General features: G+C 40.3%; 3 protein-coding genes across 10 annotated transcripts in view; 2 read left to right on the top strand and 1 right to left on the bottom strand.

The window, feature by feature from the left end:
* klhl12 (kelch-like family member 12) overlaps window positions 1-18,658 on the bottom strand; it is a 110,291-nt gene that overhangs the window by 33,640 nt on the left and 57,993 nt on the right. For 2 of the 6 annotated variants that reach the window (XM_037102822.1, XM_037102821.1), the window contains exons 1-2: window positions 2,960-3,167; window positions 1,530-1,616 (exon numbers count right to left, since the gene is read on the bottom strand). The exons of 3 other annotated variants lie outside the window; for them this stretch is intronic. The gene's annotated coding sequence lies outside the window, so the exon portion shown is untranslated. Of the gene's footprint in view, window positions 1-1,529; window positions 1,617-2,959; window positions 3,168-18,658 lie in introns of those variants that run through there. One more of the 6 variants, XM_037102828.1, reaches the window with a different exon arrangement.
* On the top strand, window positions 3,366-10,622 carry peds1 (plasmanylethanolamine desaturase 1). The gene is made up of 6 exons (XM_037102835.1): window positions 3,366-3,501; window positions 4,412-4,531; window positions 4,622-4,713; window positions 4,861-5,005; window positions 5,162-5,374; window positions 6,859-10,622. Exons 1-6 carry the CDS (start codon window positions 3,366-3,368, stop codon window positions 6,978-6,980), a joined length of 828 nt encoding a protein of 275 aa, XP_036958730.1. The 3' UTR covers window positions 6,981-10,622.
* On the top strand, window positions 12,081-16,884 carry LOC119022221 (ubiquitin-conjugating enzyme E2 variant 1-like). Of its 3 annotated transcripts, none has more exons than XM_037102838.1 (4): window positions 12,081-12,226; window positions 13,233-13,381; window positions 14,960-15,085; window positions 15,780-16,884. In XM_037102838.1, the coding sequence occupies exons 1-4, from the start codon at window positions 12,127-12,129 to the stop codon at window positions 15,924-15,926; spliced, it is 522 nt and encodes a 173-aa protein (XP_036958733.1). In that variant the 5' UTR covers window positions 12,081-12,126; the 3' UTR covers window positions 15,927-16,884. The 3 variants fall into 3 exon arrangements, with proteins under 3 accessions (XP_036958733.1, XP_036958731.1, XP_036958734.1); XM_037102836.1 differs by having other exon boundaries at window positions 12,112-12,226; window positions 13,212-13,381; XM_037102839.1 differs by lacking the exon at window positions 12,081-12,226 and adding an exon at window positions 13,073-13,118.

The following is an 18,658-nucleotide window of genomic DNA, read 5'->3' as shown; positions in this document are numbered from 1 at the left end:
TTTCTACGTATCACTGTGCATCTTGATTTTACCCTAAGAAACACATATGCTCAGTAGGTCTAATCAGCCCAAATAACTGTTCATAACTTGACTTTTTGCTCTTGTTACAGAGTTTTAAAGCACAAGCTCAATTCTGGATTCAAGGTGAGGTCTTACTGCCATCCTGTGGTGAGATTCATGAATGTACATAAGCAACATCTCTTACAAGAAGTTTATCCAAGTGTGCTATTACTTCTTCATACATGAAAATAAGAGGGTATGTGCTCAGTTGACTTTTTGTGTACTTGTCGGAGATATACTTTACAAAGTGAAGTTAAAGTTTACTTGGTTCACACTGAAAAGTATACAGGAAAGTCTAAGTATTTGGCTTGGTTTGTAGTTTTGGAGAAGGAATTCAAACTCAAAATTGTAATATTTACAATATGAATGGGGTTATGACACCTTGCCTTTAAAACAGTAAAGTTGCACTACAAAAGAAAACTTAGCTATAAACTAGTTGTATACAGAAAGTTACTAATCATACACTTTAAGTATATTCAGAAGTATATTTTTATAGACTAAAAAGTGGTTACATTTAGTCCAAAGAACTAATGATGTAGTACACCTCTAAGTATATGTCTAGTACACTGATATAATTGCGTTCACTACATAAAGTAGACTTGGAAATGTATTGGAACTGTACTTTAACTTTCAGTTGTGTTCTGCTTCAACTTGTCATGAGAAGTAAATGTTGATTGCAGGAGAAGGAAGTTGAGCTGATGATACATTTCTATTACAGACTAAATGATTCAATAAACTCAAGTTTTATCCTGTGTTGTTGTTATTAGTGACTCTGAGGAAAACGGAAGCAATCCAGTTGTCTGTGCAACAGTGGAGGCAATAATAATAACACTTGGAAACGCTATGGGGGAAATATTCGTCTTTTGCCACTTAAAGTTGACGTGATAAATTTAACTTGAATTATGCTTAGTTTTTGTGAGGGGAGTGAAGAGAGTTCATATAAATGTTTAGGACACGCGCACCTCTTCATAAACTGTTTCACTGGTGTGCAGCCAAAAACACTTTCCTGTTTGGGTATGTCGTCAAAACATCTCCTGACTTTGACTCAAATTTACATCCTTCCCCTTTACAAGCAAAAGAAAGCGCTGGTGGTACATTTTATTCTGTGACTCATTCGAATCTGTGGCCTAATTGCTATGTTGTCACTTATCTTTTGTGTGGATTAACTGTTAAATTCAAAAATTGTGACTCCGTAGGTAGAACATACACTGCACCGGGTCGACATGTTGGAAGGCCCTGGAGCAAATATTTGCTGTTTGGCCCCTAATGACCAACCACCTCCAATCAGTTAAGTATGTCCTCGGTCACCTCCTGGTTTCAAGTACACTGACATTGTACACATGACAGCTTCATTATTTGGCCAGAGAGAAACCAGGACTCATATGCTGGGAAAATACCACCTGACAGACCTCAAAGGTCTTAAAGGATACATTCAGCCAAAAAAGTAAATTCAGTCATTATCTACTCACCCCCATGCCAAGAGAAAGTCAGGTGAGGTTTCATAGTCCGTAAAACATTTCTGGAGCTTCACATACGAACGCTGTTGCTGCACTCTCCTAAACAAGTGAAGTGAATGGGACTTGTTTTAAAATATATTTTTAAAAAAAACAAACAAAATGGCTCCAAGTCTCACAATACCCAAGATACCTGAGAATTAATTTGAGAAGACATTATTTACACCCTCTACACCTGCTAGAGTTTGTGTATCAACCTTAAACTGAGCGGGTTCTTAAACGGCTGTAAATAACGTCTTTTCAAAAAAATTATTAGAGAGATAGATTTTTGACACAAATTCTCTCAAAACCTGACCACAAGATTAACTAATAATGGGAATCCTATCGGAGCTGATATTGTAATATATTGGTGCATTAACTAATAAATATGCAATTAATCAAATCAACAAAACCAGTTGGCACATAGTGAACCTTGGACTTTTGAGGCCCCTGGGGGTCAGTTGCCAGAACTATCTGTCTGGTTCTTAATCCAGCCTTGAACATACATTATGAAGTATTGAAATCTGTGTCCTGGCTCTTGTAGCCTACTTTACCTGAGTATTTTGACATAGTTTTACTTCTACGTCACTCTATTTCAGAGGGAAATGCCTTTAACACTGCTATAGTTACTGACTACTTGTGGATTTATATCCCTCAAAAATAAATAAAAGTCAGGCGAGTGAACGGGACACACCTTGAATATATGTAAGTACTGTGGTCAAATACAACTTTGACTTCTACTACTTGACTACAAATACTTGGTTTATACTGGAAGGTACACAGAAAAGTCTATTTGGCTTACACTTGTGGTATAGTGTTATAGTTGCACAATGTATATGCAGTACAAAATAAAACTTAAGATACAAACTAATTGTGTACTCAAAGGTGAATAATCTTACACATAAAGTAAATGTTTTATGAACTAAAAAAGCTGGCCAAATAAGTCACTTCCAAATATATGACTAATAAAGTGACATTAGTTAACTCAAAACATAAAGCAGACATGAGAACTTTATTTAAACTGTCAATAGACACGTTTTAGTCAGTAAGTTTTAGTGGTACAACCAGGACCTACAACTTACTTACACAGGACTACTTTTATGTTGACAGTAGTGGCAGTTACAGAAGAATGGAATACGGTAAAACGTCGGCTAACAGTTGCACTAAGTAAACATATAAAGTTAGCTAACATTAGCTAACGTTACATACAGACAGCAGCTGGTCCCACCCAACCAAATGAGACTGCAGCAGCAGAACCCCTGACGTTAATGGACTCAGCAACGCTACGATTCAGCGTATATAGATTAAACTTTGAATTTGTAGGGGGAAGAATGTGTCATTTCTTATTTTGAGAGTTAGCTACACAAGCTCTCAATACTTCTCCTACTGAGCCGTGAACACCTCACCTGACTGAGTTGACAACCAGGAGTGTCCTCCACGGTTAAAGCTGTAAAATCAAACAATCTAACGGGTGACAGATGTCGCTACAACACCTAACTACCCCACTGTTTTTTTTCGTTTAATGTGAGAGGGCTCCATCTACTGTACATCCAGCAGTAAAGGCTGAGAGAGCACCGCGAGCTTCAGAGAGGACGGGTGGGGTCAGGAAATGCGGTCTTTCCCCTCGCAATCCCTATTGGTCAATCGGCTTTCTGTGGAACGTCTCCGCGAAAGCTGATTGGCTGCTGCGCTCAACGGTTTTCACTTGATTGGTTGAAAACGCTACGCTGTCTGTGGGCTGAGAAGTTGATGTTTCCGTTGGTTCCTGGCTGTGAGTAGAGAGATTGAAGGGGCTGGGCCCACGGTGGAGAAATGGCGAGAATGGTTAACGAGAACGGTTGTGGAGCGGAAACACAGAACCCCGAGCCGCAGGGACCGGGCCGGGGTGCGGCCAGATGGGGTCCACAACACGCCGGTGCCCGAGAACTGGCCAATTTATACTCACCAGGTGAGTGGATCCTCTTAGCGGCTCCGTCTAACGAGCTCGTTCGCCCGGTTCAAGTGTCCATAAGTGGCGTGACATAACGACAGGCTTTTACACAGCGTAGTTAAGAAACAACAAAAAACTACTGAATTCAACAGCAAGAACACCGGTTTGTCTTCGGCTGCTGCTGATACATGACACCGAACAATGAGCGACAGTGCTGTGTGTGTGTGTGTCAGTCACACTTTTGTTGTTACACAATAGGAATCATGTGAGATTTGTTGAATTTGTGTTTGAGTCGCTGTTGTCCTTTTGACATTTCGAGCATCAGGCGGAGGTTAGAAGAATCCACAGCCTCTGCTTTAGGCTCAGGAGCCTCGTTTGGACGTGGAGCTGCTGTGACCTTTCATAACAGCGCTGCTGCTGCTCAGTCAGCCTCATGGACTGTAACTCTGAGAGGAAAGCATTACAAACAACTGAGGATCTGGGCAGTTTCCACTCAAACAGTCCTCCCACCACCTTCCATACTCTTTTTGTTTTGCTCTTTAATGTACAAAGTGCTAAGCCTTCACACCCATTGTTCAAATACGTGCTCCTCATATCAGCTGGTCTAGGATCTGAATCTCAGAGTTTTACCTGCCTGAGGGGCTCATTTTTTAAAATGTGATGTGTGGACAGGTAAATCAGGCCCTGCTGCTCACCAGTCGTGTCACAAGTATAGCAAGAGGAACATTACCTCATTGTGTCACTGTTACAAGAAAAAAAAAGAGAGAACAGCTGATAATGAACTGCAATGACTAGATGAACTCAACCTTTGGACCTTTTAGACGAAGTGATGTTATATCAAGTTCGTGTGCAGGACCGGAGACGTGATATAACTGAGAGACTTATCAGGGAAGTGTTCCATGTTTAATCGTGGTGTTTTTCCTTTAAGGCAAAAGATGTCAAGAGTGGATAAGTGTCATCCTCTGCTTCTCTCTCATGGCCTTCAATTTCATTCACCTTCTTGCCAATTTCCATCTGGGACATCTGTGGTACATCCTGTTGAGCATTGGTAAGAAGAATTATGTAATGTTCTGGTGATATTGTCAGTTTCTCCAAGCTGTGTTGGTTGTCCTCACTTTCCTCATTCTCTCATTTTTAGCGGCAGGAATACTCACGGCAGACTTTGCGTCCGGACTTGTTCACTGGGGAGCCGACACATGGGGATCAGTGGATCTGCCCATCTTCGGAAAGGTAACAGTGACCCGATGTCTCATTTATTTCTCCTTCCTTACTCCTAAAGTAGAATCATTTGTTTGTGTTATAAATACTCTGAACATTTTCCCGCATTTACATAGTGTACTGTTTCATGTTTGACACCCTGTCTGATCTGTCCCACAGGCCTTTATACGACCATTTAGAGAGCACCACATCGACCCGACAGCCATTACCCGTCACGATTTCATTGAGACCAATGGTGACAACTGCATGCTGACCATAGTCCCCTTAGCAAACATGGCCTTCAACTTCCTCACCCTCTCCCCCGGTGAGTTTTGCATCAACAAACTCAGCCTGACATTTACTTCTACATGAAACTGCTGTGTCATTTTTCGAAGCCATCACTTGAAAGTAGCTGATCCAAGAAAAAAGGAAAAAAGACAACAGAGTTCTGTCTCACCCTGTCTCTGCTTCCCTTTCGCAGCGGAAGTTTACCATAACTACCCCTGGTACTGCTACTTGTTTGCACTGGCCATCTTCGTGACCCTCACCAACCAGATTCACAAGTGGTCGCACACGTACTTCGGCCTGCCTCGCTGGGTGGTGTTCCTGCAGGACTGCCACATCATCCTCCCCCGCAAGCACCACCGCGTCCATCACGTCTCCCCTCATGAAACGTACTTCTGCATCACTACAGGTTCGTCTTCCTTTCCTCGTTATGAAACTCCGCTTGCACGTTGCGTTTTGAAGTGAAACTGAAAACTTTATGGAGTTTTGGAGTTGGGCAATGTCTACCAGACTGGCATATGATCATATCCACATTAAAACATGAATGATGATGACGTTGTTGTTGGGCAGTGGGGGGGTCGTCAGTATGGGTTTCTGAATCGTAGGTAGTTTGACCCCTCAAGGCTGCCGTATGGCAGCAGCTCAGGGCACTCAGGGTGAGACTATTTTGGTTGCACATGCGCACAAAAGACTCTTCAACTAAACATTGTCATTTGCAGTGTTGGGGAAAAATATGATTCTCTCTGGTCATTCTCTCAGTACAGTCAGAGGTCATGTCTTGTATCTTGTACAGACGTTTAAGTCTGGATAAAGATAGTGACGATTACTCTACGAGAAATCTTCTCGTGGTCTCTGCAACCGAGATACTCAAAGCTATTGTAAATATGTCCACAGAACAGATGTCTGACGAACCAAGCCAAGGCTAAGCTAAGTGTTTGCATAAACCTCGTGAGGAGGCCTTCGATCTATCTATGTTAGCAGACTAAGTGTCTCTGACCTATTTTACCTCTTAGTCCTCTGGCTAGAGGGGACAGACTCTGCATCACCTCCCTTGCTATGGTGTTAAACATATAACCATGTATTGGAGGATTGCTTCCTGAAGCTGTAAGATATAATTTGGACATTTGGGAAGACTGTGCAGACAGATGAAACGTTATTTTGCTCCTCCATTATTATGCTTTATAAACCATGTAATCTCAACGTAAGGCATCGTTGTCTCTGAGTCTTCTTCATCTTTCCTGAATGGTCAAAGGAAGCGATCTGAAATTCCACAACAGATAGCACCGGTGAGCCTGAAATGCAGTTATTAATTTACACTATTCATTTTTTTTTTTTTTTACTCATTTGAGGTTCTGACAATTTCTTGTTCCATGTGCTTTGATTTTAATGCAGAAAAAGATGTATTCTGGTTTACTATCTTCGACATAATGTGTTAAGAAATAAAATGTATTAATAGGTGCATCTAAGTGAAAAGGTTAGGTGACCTAACAGCAATCTCCAACTGTCTGGTCCAGCCTAGAAAACTGTCTCCCATTACCAGCAGCGTCAGATCAACTCTCACATTCCTGGCTGGCCTGACATTCACCCTTGTGACAGATTTAAAAGAGTGTTCGTTTTCGCACCACTTCTTAAACTTGGTTGTGTTCAGCCTCAGAAGCTGGAAATAAAAATAGAAGGCTAGTAATACTGAGTCACCTAAAGTTTAATTAGTCATTTCAGGTTTAATTAAAAAGTAATAACCAGAACATGGAGATGTGGTGTTACACGCTACTTTACTGCCCTCTCTGGTTGGGGGACCGCTAAAAATCATGTTTTGATGGCATCTTCCAATAGGCCCAAAGCTGCTTTATGAATGAGAGTCAGGCACTCTGTCATTGAGCTTTCTCCCTCCAGGTTGGCTGAACTACCCTCTGGAGAAGTTCGGTTTCTGGAGGAACCTGGAGGATCTCATCCAGAGTGTGACGGGAGAGAAGCCCAGGGCCGACGACCTGAAATGGGCTCAGAAAGTCAAGTAAAGCTGCAGGCTGACTGCACCCTACCTCAGAAGACGCTGGTTCCGTCCGGCTCATCCCCTCTTTTGCCTCACTTAAAACTGTAATCCATAGGAAGAAAAAAACTAACAAACACTTTCTGATGCCATAGCTTTAAGTCTTGCACATTTTGTCTGTTTTTCAAGAAGAGGGCTCTGTTGACGGATTTTCTTTCATTACTCACTCACGGAGATCGTCATTTCAAATTGCAATATATCCTTCACTCTGCGTATGTCGAACACAACTCAACTCTGAAGGTATGGTCAGATACAGAATTTGCAATCGCTTTCTGAGGAGATTCAAAGATTTTTTTTTTTTCCCTCACGACAGAAATTTCAAACAATCCCAAGACAGAATACTTGAAAGAGTGAACTCTCCCTTGTCCTCATCCAGAGCCACAGCCGTTTATTTGCGGAGTGGATGAATCGCTTTATATTTAGCACTGCTTTATTGTCTCTGGATCAGCCTTTTTTAAAAATCTCTTTTAAAGGGTCTATTGGTGTGCAGGTAATAAAATTGGATGTAGGCCATGGTAAGTAGTAGGATGGGGTGATGTAGAGATTTTTGGATGCTTTACCAATGTTTAAAGCTAAAGAACAAATTTGTTAATTACTGTTACATTTGTTGACGTCTTGCACATTTGATTTTTGCTACACACTTTTATTTTGAAAGAGAGGTGATTACAACCTATGTTAATGATTTAGATTATTTTTCATTACTGAGTCCTGTTTTTGATGCAGCCATATTTAATAGTTTAGTCATGGATTTGTAAATCTCAGACAACGACTACAGTTACGGTTGATGCAAAATGAGAGGTCTGACGGCTCAGAAAAGGAGTTTTAAAGAAAAAAACAAACCAAAAAGTAAATAAGAACTGTATTACTAATATTGCTGTCAGATCCCAAGCTGGCATTTTGATTAATTTTTGCATTGTTTTGGACAGTAAAACAGTCTGGAGGCCAAGAGAGCCACTTGAGAATGTGCACGAAGTCACATTGTTTGGACTGCTGCAAAAAATTGGAACCACATCCTTCAGCAAATAAAATTCAGAATCAGGGCGCATCAAACAACTTAAAAAAAACAAAAAAACAAGTGAGACGGAAAGGTTCTAATTTTCACGTTCACCCACTGAGCCAATTAAGTGATAAATACATGTAAATTGCTACACATTCTTGCACAGAGCCCCTTTAATAATAATAATGGATGTGGAATTTTCAGGCCTAGCTATTCAATGATTGTGTGTCCTCTGAAACAAGCATTTTAAGTTTTGACTCGTTAACAGACTGTTCTGCAAGAAAGAGGCGCATGCAGTTTTGTCGAGCTGCCTTACACACCACAGATGCAGTACTTCTGTGTTCTCTGTTGCTTTGTTTCATTTGCAGCACTTCTCTGTCTTTCTGGGATTTGTGTCTCAGACAACCAGACACAGATGCTCTTAACATGTGCCAACAGTGTGTAACATTGTTTTCACTCCCCACACGTTGCTATTCTTTTCTTTTCTTTTTTTTTTATTGTGGGAAAGAACGGTCGGTTTTCAGCGTGTAACATTCCCCGTGAGTTATGTTGCCACCGTGTACCGTCTTGGTTACCGTGACAAACAGACTCGGTGATGTCACAAGGGCTTCGGTGAAGGCTGACGATCCAGGAATTTATTCACGCTCACAGATGAGATTATGTAATTAATCAGTCGGTTGAGAGTTTTTCTAACGGTTCAGTCTGTTGTTTGTAAATGTATTGTATAGCTAATAACTATGCAGTTTAATAAGAGGCCCTTAACTATATGTCTTAACTCATCTGATTAGGTTAAAATGCCTTTCTTTTTCTAATAGTTTACACCTAGTTGCTAAGTTGGAAAACTGGAGCTCAAAAATCTAGCTACTTGATGAACTGCATGACAAAATTACTTTTACTAATTAAGATGTCACAGACGTAAGAATGCGTGCATGCCTACAGCATGTCGGCTTGTGCAAGCAATACACCAGGTCACCAGCTTTCCTTTTGAGTTTGCGTAAAGCAGGCACTGACCGGGGAGGATTGTGCTGCTTTCAGAAAGACGACCCGGGTTCGAACCCCACAAAATGTTCTCCTGTTCCAAGGAAATCCTGTCAAGGGGTTTTTTTTTTTTCCGGGTTTAAATGGAAGGAGCTAATCTTGCTGTTCGGTTGGGTTGACCAGGTTAAAGGCTGAATTATTAAGCTTCTGGTGTTCTAGTCAAAGTAGACTATTTAGTGATAGTTAATTCTTAAGCCAAAATTCCGCTTTATGTTATGTCATATTCCAGTTTTTGAATCCTTCATACTTGATTATATGAAATTATTCAACATAGGTCAACAGCAGACTGCAGAATGCATAGTGCTTGTAGAGTTTTGTGAGAAGCAGTTTTGTGTGTTTAGATCGTGTGATATATGCTGGTATAAGGATGCAGTTAACTGTCTCCGCGTCAAAGTTTAAGGCCTGCGTTAGAAGTCCTCCTGTAGTTCTTTTGAATCAGTATTAGGCGAAATATTACTCGGGCACCACTTACTGCAGTCAGTAGACAGACAGCTTATTTTCTGGCTCTACTGGGTGTTTCATTGCTTCAGTACATTATTTTGTGTGATAATATAAGGTTGATGACGGTTGTAAGGACGTTTTGTGTTTTTGTAAAACTGCTAAGTAAGACAATAGCTAAGGATAATGGTTAGAAACACTGACTATGATATGCCATAATTAGTCTGGAGATTGACTTAACTGACACCCTTTAAAAATACGTGGTGAGCTCACAAGGAACCCAAACCATATTAATCTTGTTATAATTGCTATTTATGGCTGTCGTAGTTGGGAGTCTGGTTGCGAGTATTGATCTATTGTGCGTCGATTTATTCTTCATTCTTATTCTCCAGATGATCTCAGGATTGTGGTTAGAGCGATTTAAAATAGTTTATCATAAATTTGTTGGTAGAACGAACACTCCGTTAGTAACGTTAAGGCCTTTATTTAGTTGATAGAAGTCGTTTAAATCATTAATTTCTGTCAGATTCTGTTGGCCAAAGAAGCCGAATGATTTTAAATGCATTGTAGGTTCTATTGTAGCCATATGTCAGTACGGTTAACTCGGCCTTCTGTTGTTGAGCTAGAAGTTGTGATTAAGCTGTGTTTGGTTTTTCTGCTTAGAGACAATGGGCTGCATTGGATTTGAAGGGTACTTTTGTAATGATGATGTGTGGTAAACTAAATATTTCCCCCACTGGAAACAATTTTGTGAGAGCCAATGAACGTGTTGGTGAGTGGTGTGGGCAGTTGGTGTTGGTATGTTTGACATTCTGTGTTGAAATCACTTTTGTAATGATCCTTGATCTTTTTATTGAATTGCCTTATCCTCTCCCTGATTGATTTACTGTAAAACTTGCCAGCGATATGGGAAAAAACAATTTATTGACCGACCTTAAATTTACTTGCCTCTCAATTCTTCAAGGGGCGAGACCCATATGGATGTTGTAGTTGGTTCTGTATGCTGGTGGTGATGGAGTTTTAGATATCAGAATAATGCCTCGATGCCTTTCTGTTGTCTTCAATTTTGGAGACTAACAATGTATATATTAAACTGTATTTATAAATAAACTAAATAAACGGTTGATAATTACACAACCTGTTGTGTCTGATTAATGTCTTTCTTTCTTCTTTGCTTTAAGATGTTGTAGCTATGATAATAAACTGCACTTCCTTTATATTGTTACCCTCTCTCTTTGCCTGTATATCTCACTTATTCCACTTTAAGAGTTTACATTCACAGCACACTGTAGTGTAATAAAAACACTTATTTGTGAATGACCGGCTTAACAGAGACACTGTAAATATTACTAGTTACGCTTGCTTTTTAAAGGATGAGTTAATCCAAAAATGACATTTTCATTATCTTATCACCCCCATGATGAAGAAAGGTTTGGTGAAGTTTTGTATTCCACAAAACATTTCTGGAGCTTCACAGCAAAACAAAATTGCAGCATTCTAATAAACAACTGAAGTAAATGGTTCCGTACAGCTCATTTAGCTAAATGAAGTCTCTGATTTGATCGTCACTGTAGCTTCTAAACCAAATGGGGATTATTGGAGTTCTGTAGACTTGGATTAAGTCAGAGGAGGGCTCTATAGCTTCTGTTTTGTGCTTGAAGCTGATCATTACGTTATATTAGCCAACTCCATTTCTTAACTAACATTAACTACTGTTGCTCAGTGTTATCTGAGAGTGGAGAGAGGAACTGACATGATGGACTTGAGAATGTGGATAAAGTCACATGCGTTGGATTGTGGTGGACAATCCGACCCAAGTCCTTCACAAAGAAAGCCACAGTCTGGCAGAATTAAACAACTTATTCGTCCACAGGCTTGTATAGTCAACTGAGAGAGACAAGAAAGGTCATGAATGGCCAATAAAAATTGGATTAATGCATGTAAACTGCTGCAGATTGTTACATAGAGCCCCTTTAACATGTTGAAGATCCCATTTGTAAGAATATTTGATATTTGAGTCTCACTGCCAACTCGTCAAAAGCTGATGCTTTGGGATTTTTGACAAGCTAGGAGTGAGACTCAAAAATCAATTTTCTATACAAATAGGACCTTTAACACCTTTAACAAGTCCCCATCTGCTTCGGTTGTACAGGAGAAAGCTTGAGCGCCATTTTGCTGTGAAGACCAGAAATGTTTTGTGGACTATGGAACTTCAGCCGACTGTCCATCTACATTGGGTTGTTTAGAATATGACTAATATTCTATTTATATTCTATCTGTCCTACTTGGGTGAGCTTGTCCTTTAATAGGCTGGTATCTGTTGTAATGCTGACCTCTCTTATTGTCTATTTAAACTAGCGCTGCTGTCTGTGGCTTTGTTTTGTCCTTCAACACCAAACTCGTTTACCACTCATTCATCACTGTCACACCTCTGTTGCTATGTCACACCCCAAGTTTATGATTTAATCTACATAGTTTGCATATTTCCTCTGAAACATTAACACTTGGCTTATCCTCCTTTTCTTTTCTAACACTCTCAGGTGGGTAGTGAGCAGCTGTATCAGTCTGTTTCAATTCCGCTTAAAAGCAGCTACATAACCTGCTCCCCCCACTACACAGCACGAGCTCAACAAAGGAAGCGATGCGCGGTGGTCCACGCGCACGCACCGTCAGCCACAATGGCAAACGTGCGTCCGCGCTCCCGCTGTGCAGCGACAAGATGGCGGTCGCCGCCTCATCAGGTAAATGTTGGGAGAGAAATAAATCACCAAGAGATGCGGCCGTTTAATAATCGTCTCGGGGTGTTTTGATAATGTAGCTCACAGGCTCCATAGTGAGTTTAGCTACCTAATGATGCAACCGCGGGGTAAAAAGATGGGAGCTAACGGAAACTGGAGCTTGAATAGAGAACAGAGAGGAGAATGAATAGGAAGCGATGTTATTAGCTAGCGTTAAGCTAACGTAAGTTAAGTTATAAAAGGCGACGAGCTGCAGTGTGACTGCCGAGAATTTAAATACACGTCTTACAGTGCTTTGATAACCATTCACATCCACACTCAACATTATACGACTTGTTCGCTTTCGTTTAATGACGTGATTTAGCATGTTAACGGTGTATGGCGATGACGCTAGCGAACCAGTATTAGCATGTTTGCGACATAAAACTGTATGCTGTGCTCCGAAAAAAGGAAGTGTCACAACCCCGAATAATTAGTGGTTATCGATAGATGTTTGGTGCATCAACGTTCAGCTTTCGTGCATGTTTAATCTAAGGCCGTGAGACGTCAAAAGGCTGTACGTCTTCTGAGACAGACCTCCAGCTAATCCAGACGACATGATCTATGTTGGGTTTAAATAAAGAGCTCCAGAGATGCCGGTGAAGTTAAATTGCTGCACCAGCTGGCAGCCTGACTGTTTTTGTTTGCATGGCTCAGTAAACGGTGCAGCACCACCTTGCCCTCACTGCAGAGGCTAAATGATGCAGCATTGTTGAAGCCATATGCTAAATTATGGGACATGAATGAACATCAATCATCAGAAGGCTGCTGAAAGATGGTTACGGCAGCTGCTCCAGATTTTCCTGTCACGTTGTCTGTGCCTGCATGAGTCATGCCAGCTCACACCTTTATAACTGCAAGTCACTGCTCTGGCTGGAGCTCTTGTACATTGTCAATTTGGTACGCTTGGTGTTTATGTGTTAGGATAACAGTGTGGCTGTGGTTTTTGTGTGTGTATGTCTACGAACAGGCGTTAAAGTCCCCCGCAATTTCCGGCTCCTGGAAGAGCTGGAAGAAGGCCAGAAAGGTGTGGGAGATGGGACCGTGAGCTGGGGTCTGGAGGATGACGAGGACATGACCTTAACACGGTGGAGAGGGGTGATCCTTGGCCCTCCAAGGGTGAGTGGGGCCATTGGGTAACACTTAAGCGAGGATTGTACCATAAGCCATAAAGTGGCTGAGAGGTCAACAGACTCATGTAACCATGTCAGGTGTCAGGTTGGATCAGCGCAGTGCACGAATCAGGATCTACAGTATATTGGAGATGGGACAACTATCAATATTGCAACATGTTGTATTGCATCCTATTGTGATAGGATTATTGATACACTGGTGCTAGATATTGATAATTGTATTTGAGCATGCAGTTGCTCTGAACACATTCCCTGGCAGAGTCACTACTCTATAACTCCTGTGGTGTAAAACTGATTTACACAGCTTTTAGTGCGGCCTAGTTGTGTCCTTCCTCTAACATTTACCTCCAGACCAGAACTATTAAGCTTCCTGGCGGTTGTTTGATCTCGGTTTATTTGAAATTCTGTGAAACTTACACCCGAATGCAGTAAATGATCATGTTATTCCTGTAAATTACCATTTTAAGGGTGTCTTGCATTCTTCAGATAGACAGATATCACCATGTATCGTTTGGGAGATTTTCTGTCAATTAATTAATATCACAAACTCACTGTATTGTAAATCATCCCTTGTGATTCACAGCCCCACATTATATGGTTTGAAAAGAAAACTTAAGATTGTCTATATTTCAAGACTGATGAAAAGAGATTGAGTGTATTGAATGATGCAACAGTAGTTGTGAAATTGAATTTAAGGCTGCAGCGCATTAAATCCATTACTGATGATAAAGTAACACATAATATATTACCACAGAATTACAGGAAGCAACAGGTAATACATCATAAATCACATCACAGAATTTGTTCCTTTTTGAAAGCAGTCATTTGAAGCATTGATTCTTTACACACTTGTCTGCTTGACTGCCTTTTGGGACTTGTTACAGCTTGAAATGGATCTGTAATTTATATAACTAGGAGAACCCTAATGCTGCTTTCCAGTCAAACATTCAATAATTTCCACCTTCTGACCTACTTGTGTTTCAATGCACAATGCCAAGTGTTAACAGAAATCTTGGCTCACTGTAACACATTTATGTCTCTTTGACTAGACACAAGTGAAATCCAGCCTCCTTGTGTATCTATAAACCAATTAAAGGAGGGATAATGATACATGACGCCATACATTTTATTTTATAGCACTTTTACCCCTGGTATCTAAATATTTAATTCACAAGCCTTACACAAATACTGCTGTCTACAAATACATCCTGCCCCCTCCTGTGATGTCAGACAACTGCTCCCTCATGAAGTAGGTGTCAATGGATGGAAGCAAAATTCTGATTAAGTGATAGAGATCAGAAATTATCAAATTCTGAGTTGCCTTTAACACTTTGCAGAGGACTGTGGATATCAATGTATGTCAGACTCAGGTAGTTTGTGCTGTCTATAAGTTTAAACCTGTATATTTACTGTTCTTATGGAAGTGGGTAAAATATAGCTACCTTTCTAAGAATTTGGGGTTATTTTCTCTCACATGTGTTTTTGCTGATAACATTAAACACTGTTTACTGTTACTATTCACTGTTCTGTAAGCTCACCTCTCCCTCCTTGTTTCTGTCCACAGACAAGCTATGAAAACAGGATGTACAATCTGAAAGTTGAATGTGGGCCAGAATACCCAGAGTTACCGCCGTACGTCAGATTTGTGACGAAGATAAACTTGAATGGTGTGCACACCTCCAGCGGTGTGGTATGTAAATTTTTAAACAAGTTCTTTTTTTTCTAGCATAGTTCCCTAAATGTGGATGTGTCAGCAGTAGTCTTTTGAAATAGATGATCTTGTCCATGCAACACTGATGAATACATTTGTAGAACATATTTACGCATGTAGATTTTGTAATGTCAAAGTATGTCCAAATCCAAACGAACTTCTTCTGAAGAGGGTTGTCTGCATGCAGTGCATGCTGAAGTCAAGTGACAGCTAATGCAGTTGCATTGACTTTGGCACAGGAGAGTCATGTAAATGGTGAGTTACCTATATCTACTTCATTTAGGATGGATTTGCACATCCTTTAGTTAAATTTAGTTTATTTTTGGTGCATGATATGCCATTTATCTGATGGAGACAGGAAAGCTTGGATGCTTGCACTTTGCATTTACATTCAAAGGACAGAGAGTTGTCATAACCCTCGGTACCCCTTGGTGTTACAAAAAAAAAAAAAAACTAATTTGGAGGGCCATGTAGCTCTAACACTTTGCCCTGTATGAACTGAGACACCCCATCTCCAGGCACGACCACTCAAAACAGAGAGGTAGGGCTAAGTGGTATGAGCCAGCGGTTGTATGGGGAAAGGGACATTGTCCTTAAAAAACCCTTCTTAGCAGTGTTTATTAGCTTTGCAGGATTCAGAGCATCACATCCTCTCTTGCTCTCTGTCCTGCAGGTTGACATGCATGCGGTGACTGCACTGGCCAAGTGGCAGAACTCCTACAGTATCCAGATGGTGCTGCTGGAGCTGCGACGGCTCATGACATGCAAGGAAAACATGAAGCTTCCTCAGCCACCCGAGGGCCAGATCTACTCCAACTGAGCCCCTGCTACTTTTGCCTCCACCACCCCCACCCACAACTCTTCTGTTTTGCTTTCATCCCTTTATCCCCATTCTACGCAATGTGACATTCCACCTCCTGCCGACACTTTGGCAGAGCGCACACACACAGACACACACACATAATTACACATAAGTACACATACACACACATAAGTACACACGTACACATATATCAGTATAAACACACACAGCAGAAGACTTAGTATACAATAACAGATTATGCAAACAGACACACACATTTATCTGCATACACACAAACACACAAACTTATTGAGCATCATGAAGGTCATTCCAGGCACTGGCCCCCTCGCTCTCCCATCACTGGAGCTCTGGATGGACTCAGTCCACACCAGATGTGATCATTCGAATACTGTACATGTTACTAATCTTTTTTTATTATTATTTGTTAAGAAATGCAGATTGTACAATAACATAAATAATCTTATTGAGTGTACCTCGTTGTGTGTTGCCTTTTTGTAACATTTAAAACAACCTCATAAATAACACAATTTCACATATTTAACAAGACGTGTAGTTGCTGTTAGTTACAAGATAATATACAAAACCCCGTATCTAAAACGTCTTCAGTAATGTGACGTATGTGTTCTCATGTGGCCAGATAAATTTATGACTGCAGCTCAGCGCGGTGCCTGGAATCGGTCACATTATTCACATTTTCCCCTTCCATGTCAGAATTGTTGTAAGTGAACATTGTACATGTACAGTATCTCCACCACTATATCTGATCGTAGTATGCAAATCTACTGTAGGTCTGCAGAAGTCCCATGCTTGAAAATAGAAGTGAAATCAGCTACCTCTTCAGGTCCTGTGTAACGTCAGGGGAGTGATCTGACTTGTGAAACTGTCTTTGCTACTTCATGTAACAATTTGTTTTACTTTCTCCAGTCCTACCATAAATCTGAAGTCATGCTTTTCACACATTTGTGTCATTTCAGGTCACTACGTGTTAGTGCTCATGTGCTGCACGGAGTTCATGTGGAGCCTTTCTATATGATAACTTCTCTTATTTACCAAGTTATTTGCGTAACTTCTGGTCTCTGAATCACCCAAGCTGATTCTGCAGAAGTGTGATGCAATCAGTCTTATATTTATAGTCGAATTAGATGATTGATACCAGTCTCGAGGCCGTAAACAACACAGAAGTTACAGCCAGCATGTGGTTAGCTTAGCAGAAAGGAAATACATTTAAAGCTCAAATAAGCCTGTTGTATGCAATTCAGTCTGACTGGCCAATAAAAGTGGTGAGATACATCTTGGAGTTGCTTCTCATAACCACAAGAAAGTGTATAAGCATACGATCGAAAATGTAGAACTATTCCATTAAACTTTTGTTTGCAGTTAAGCTCTTACTGGCTTGACTTCACCGTTTCTGCTTGTAGGTAAAACATGTATGAATGTTAGTGGTCAGGTTTGTGTGGTGACAACGTATATGATACATTTTACTCCCAAAGTATAATAAACTACAGTTAAATGTCCAACTATTATTGTAATGTATCTAAATATTATGGTTTATTGGAGGAAAACAGACATTTTGCCACAACAGAACTTGTTTCTGTCAGTCAACACAGGCGCACAGAATTACAACTTAACAATACTATTTCATTGTCTTAAATATGGAAGACCATCTTTTAAAACCCTCAGTTTTAATTGTTACGAAGCCCTCAGTGATGAATGTTCTACATGTTTAATGAGATCAGTGGTTAAAATTAAAGACTATGGTGCCCAAGACTATAATAAATAAACTTTTGTGAAATTATCTGCTCTTTAATGTTTTATCGAGCTGGCGAATCCAACTTCCACACCTAGAGGGCAGCTATTATTTTACCTTTGAGTGAATAAAACCTTGAGGAGACGGTGTCCTTACAGCTCCCTGAGGCCTGGAAATGAATAAATAAATTAATTAATGGTGTCTCTGCAGCCTCACTTTCGTGGCGAGCTATCACGCGAGTCTTTGTCTATTTTAGTGGATTATAATGACTTGCCATGCACTTGATTCAAGGTTTTTGAAATATTAAAAGTATTTAAAATGGGCTGCTGTAGCAATTTGCCACCTGTTTGTACTTTTAGCCTACTCAAATCATCACATTTAGATTTTGGTACTGGACCGGAAGTGAATACAGTGAGAATTGCTAATCCATCAAAACTCACATTAATCATGAATGCTTTCATAATCTCTGAATTACGGCATAAAGTCCCGTAAACTGTTGGAAAATGTGAGTTGGGAACAAGCAGACTACCTGCTCACCTGCATACATGTGTATATACGTGTTTGATTTTGTCATTTTTAATTATTCTATTGCCTTCTGCCTGCCCTTTGTAAAGCACTTCATAAAACAATGTTTTTTTCATTATCTTATCTTATCATTTTATCATTGCAGTGACAATGTCATGACATGTGCTGACACCGCAGCAAGAACACTTCCAGTAAAAACATCTAACATAAGTCTTATTTGAGGTTTACCCAAAGTCCACACGCAAGAAAAACTGGTTAGGTGGTGGAAAAACACAGCCTTGGTAAAGTGTTTATTAAAAACGCTCAAAGTCTTGAGCAAAATTTAAAAAACCAAACTCACTGTGTTCATTATGTGGTCAGACAGAAAGGTGCTCTTTTGTTTGTCTCACAGTTTTTGCAAACCTAAGAACTCCTTTCTGTCTGACCACATAATGAACACAAAAATTTTGACAATGAT

This window comes from Acanthopagrus latus, chromosome 7, assembly GCF_904848185.1.
Source record: "Acanthopagrus latus isolate v.2019 chromosome 7, fAcaLat1.1, whole genome shotgun sequence".
In the NCBI taxonomy this organism is placed as follows: domain Eukaryota; kingdom Metazoa; phylum Chordata; class Actinopteri; order Spariformes; family Sparidae; genus Acanthopagrus; species Acanthopagrus latus.
This window is presented reverse-complemented; position numbering and strand designations above follow the sequence as displayed.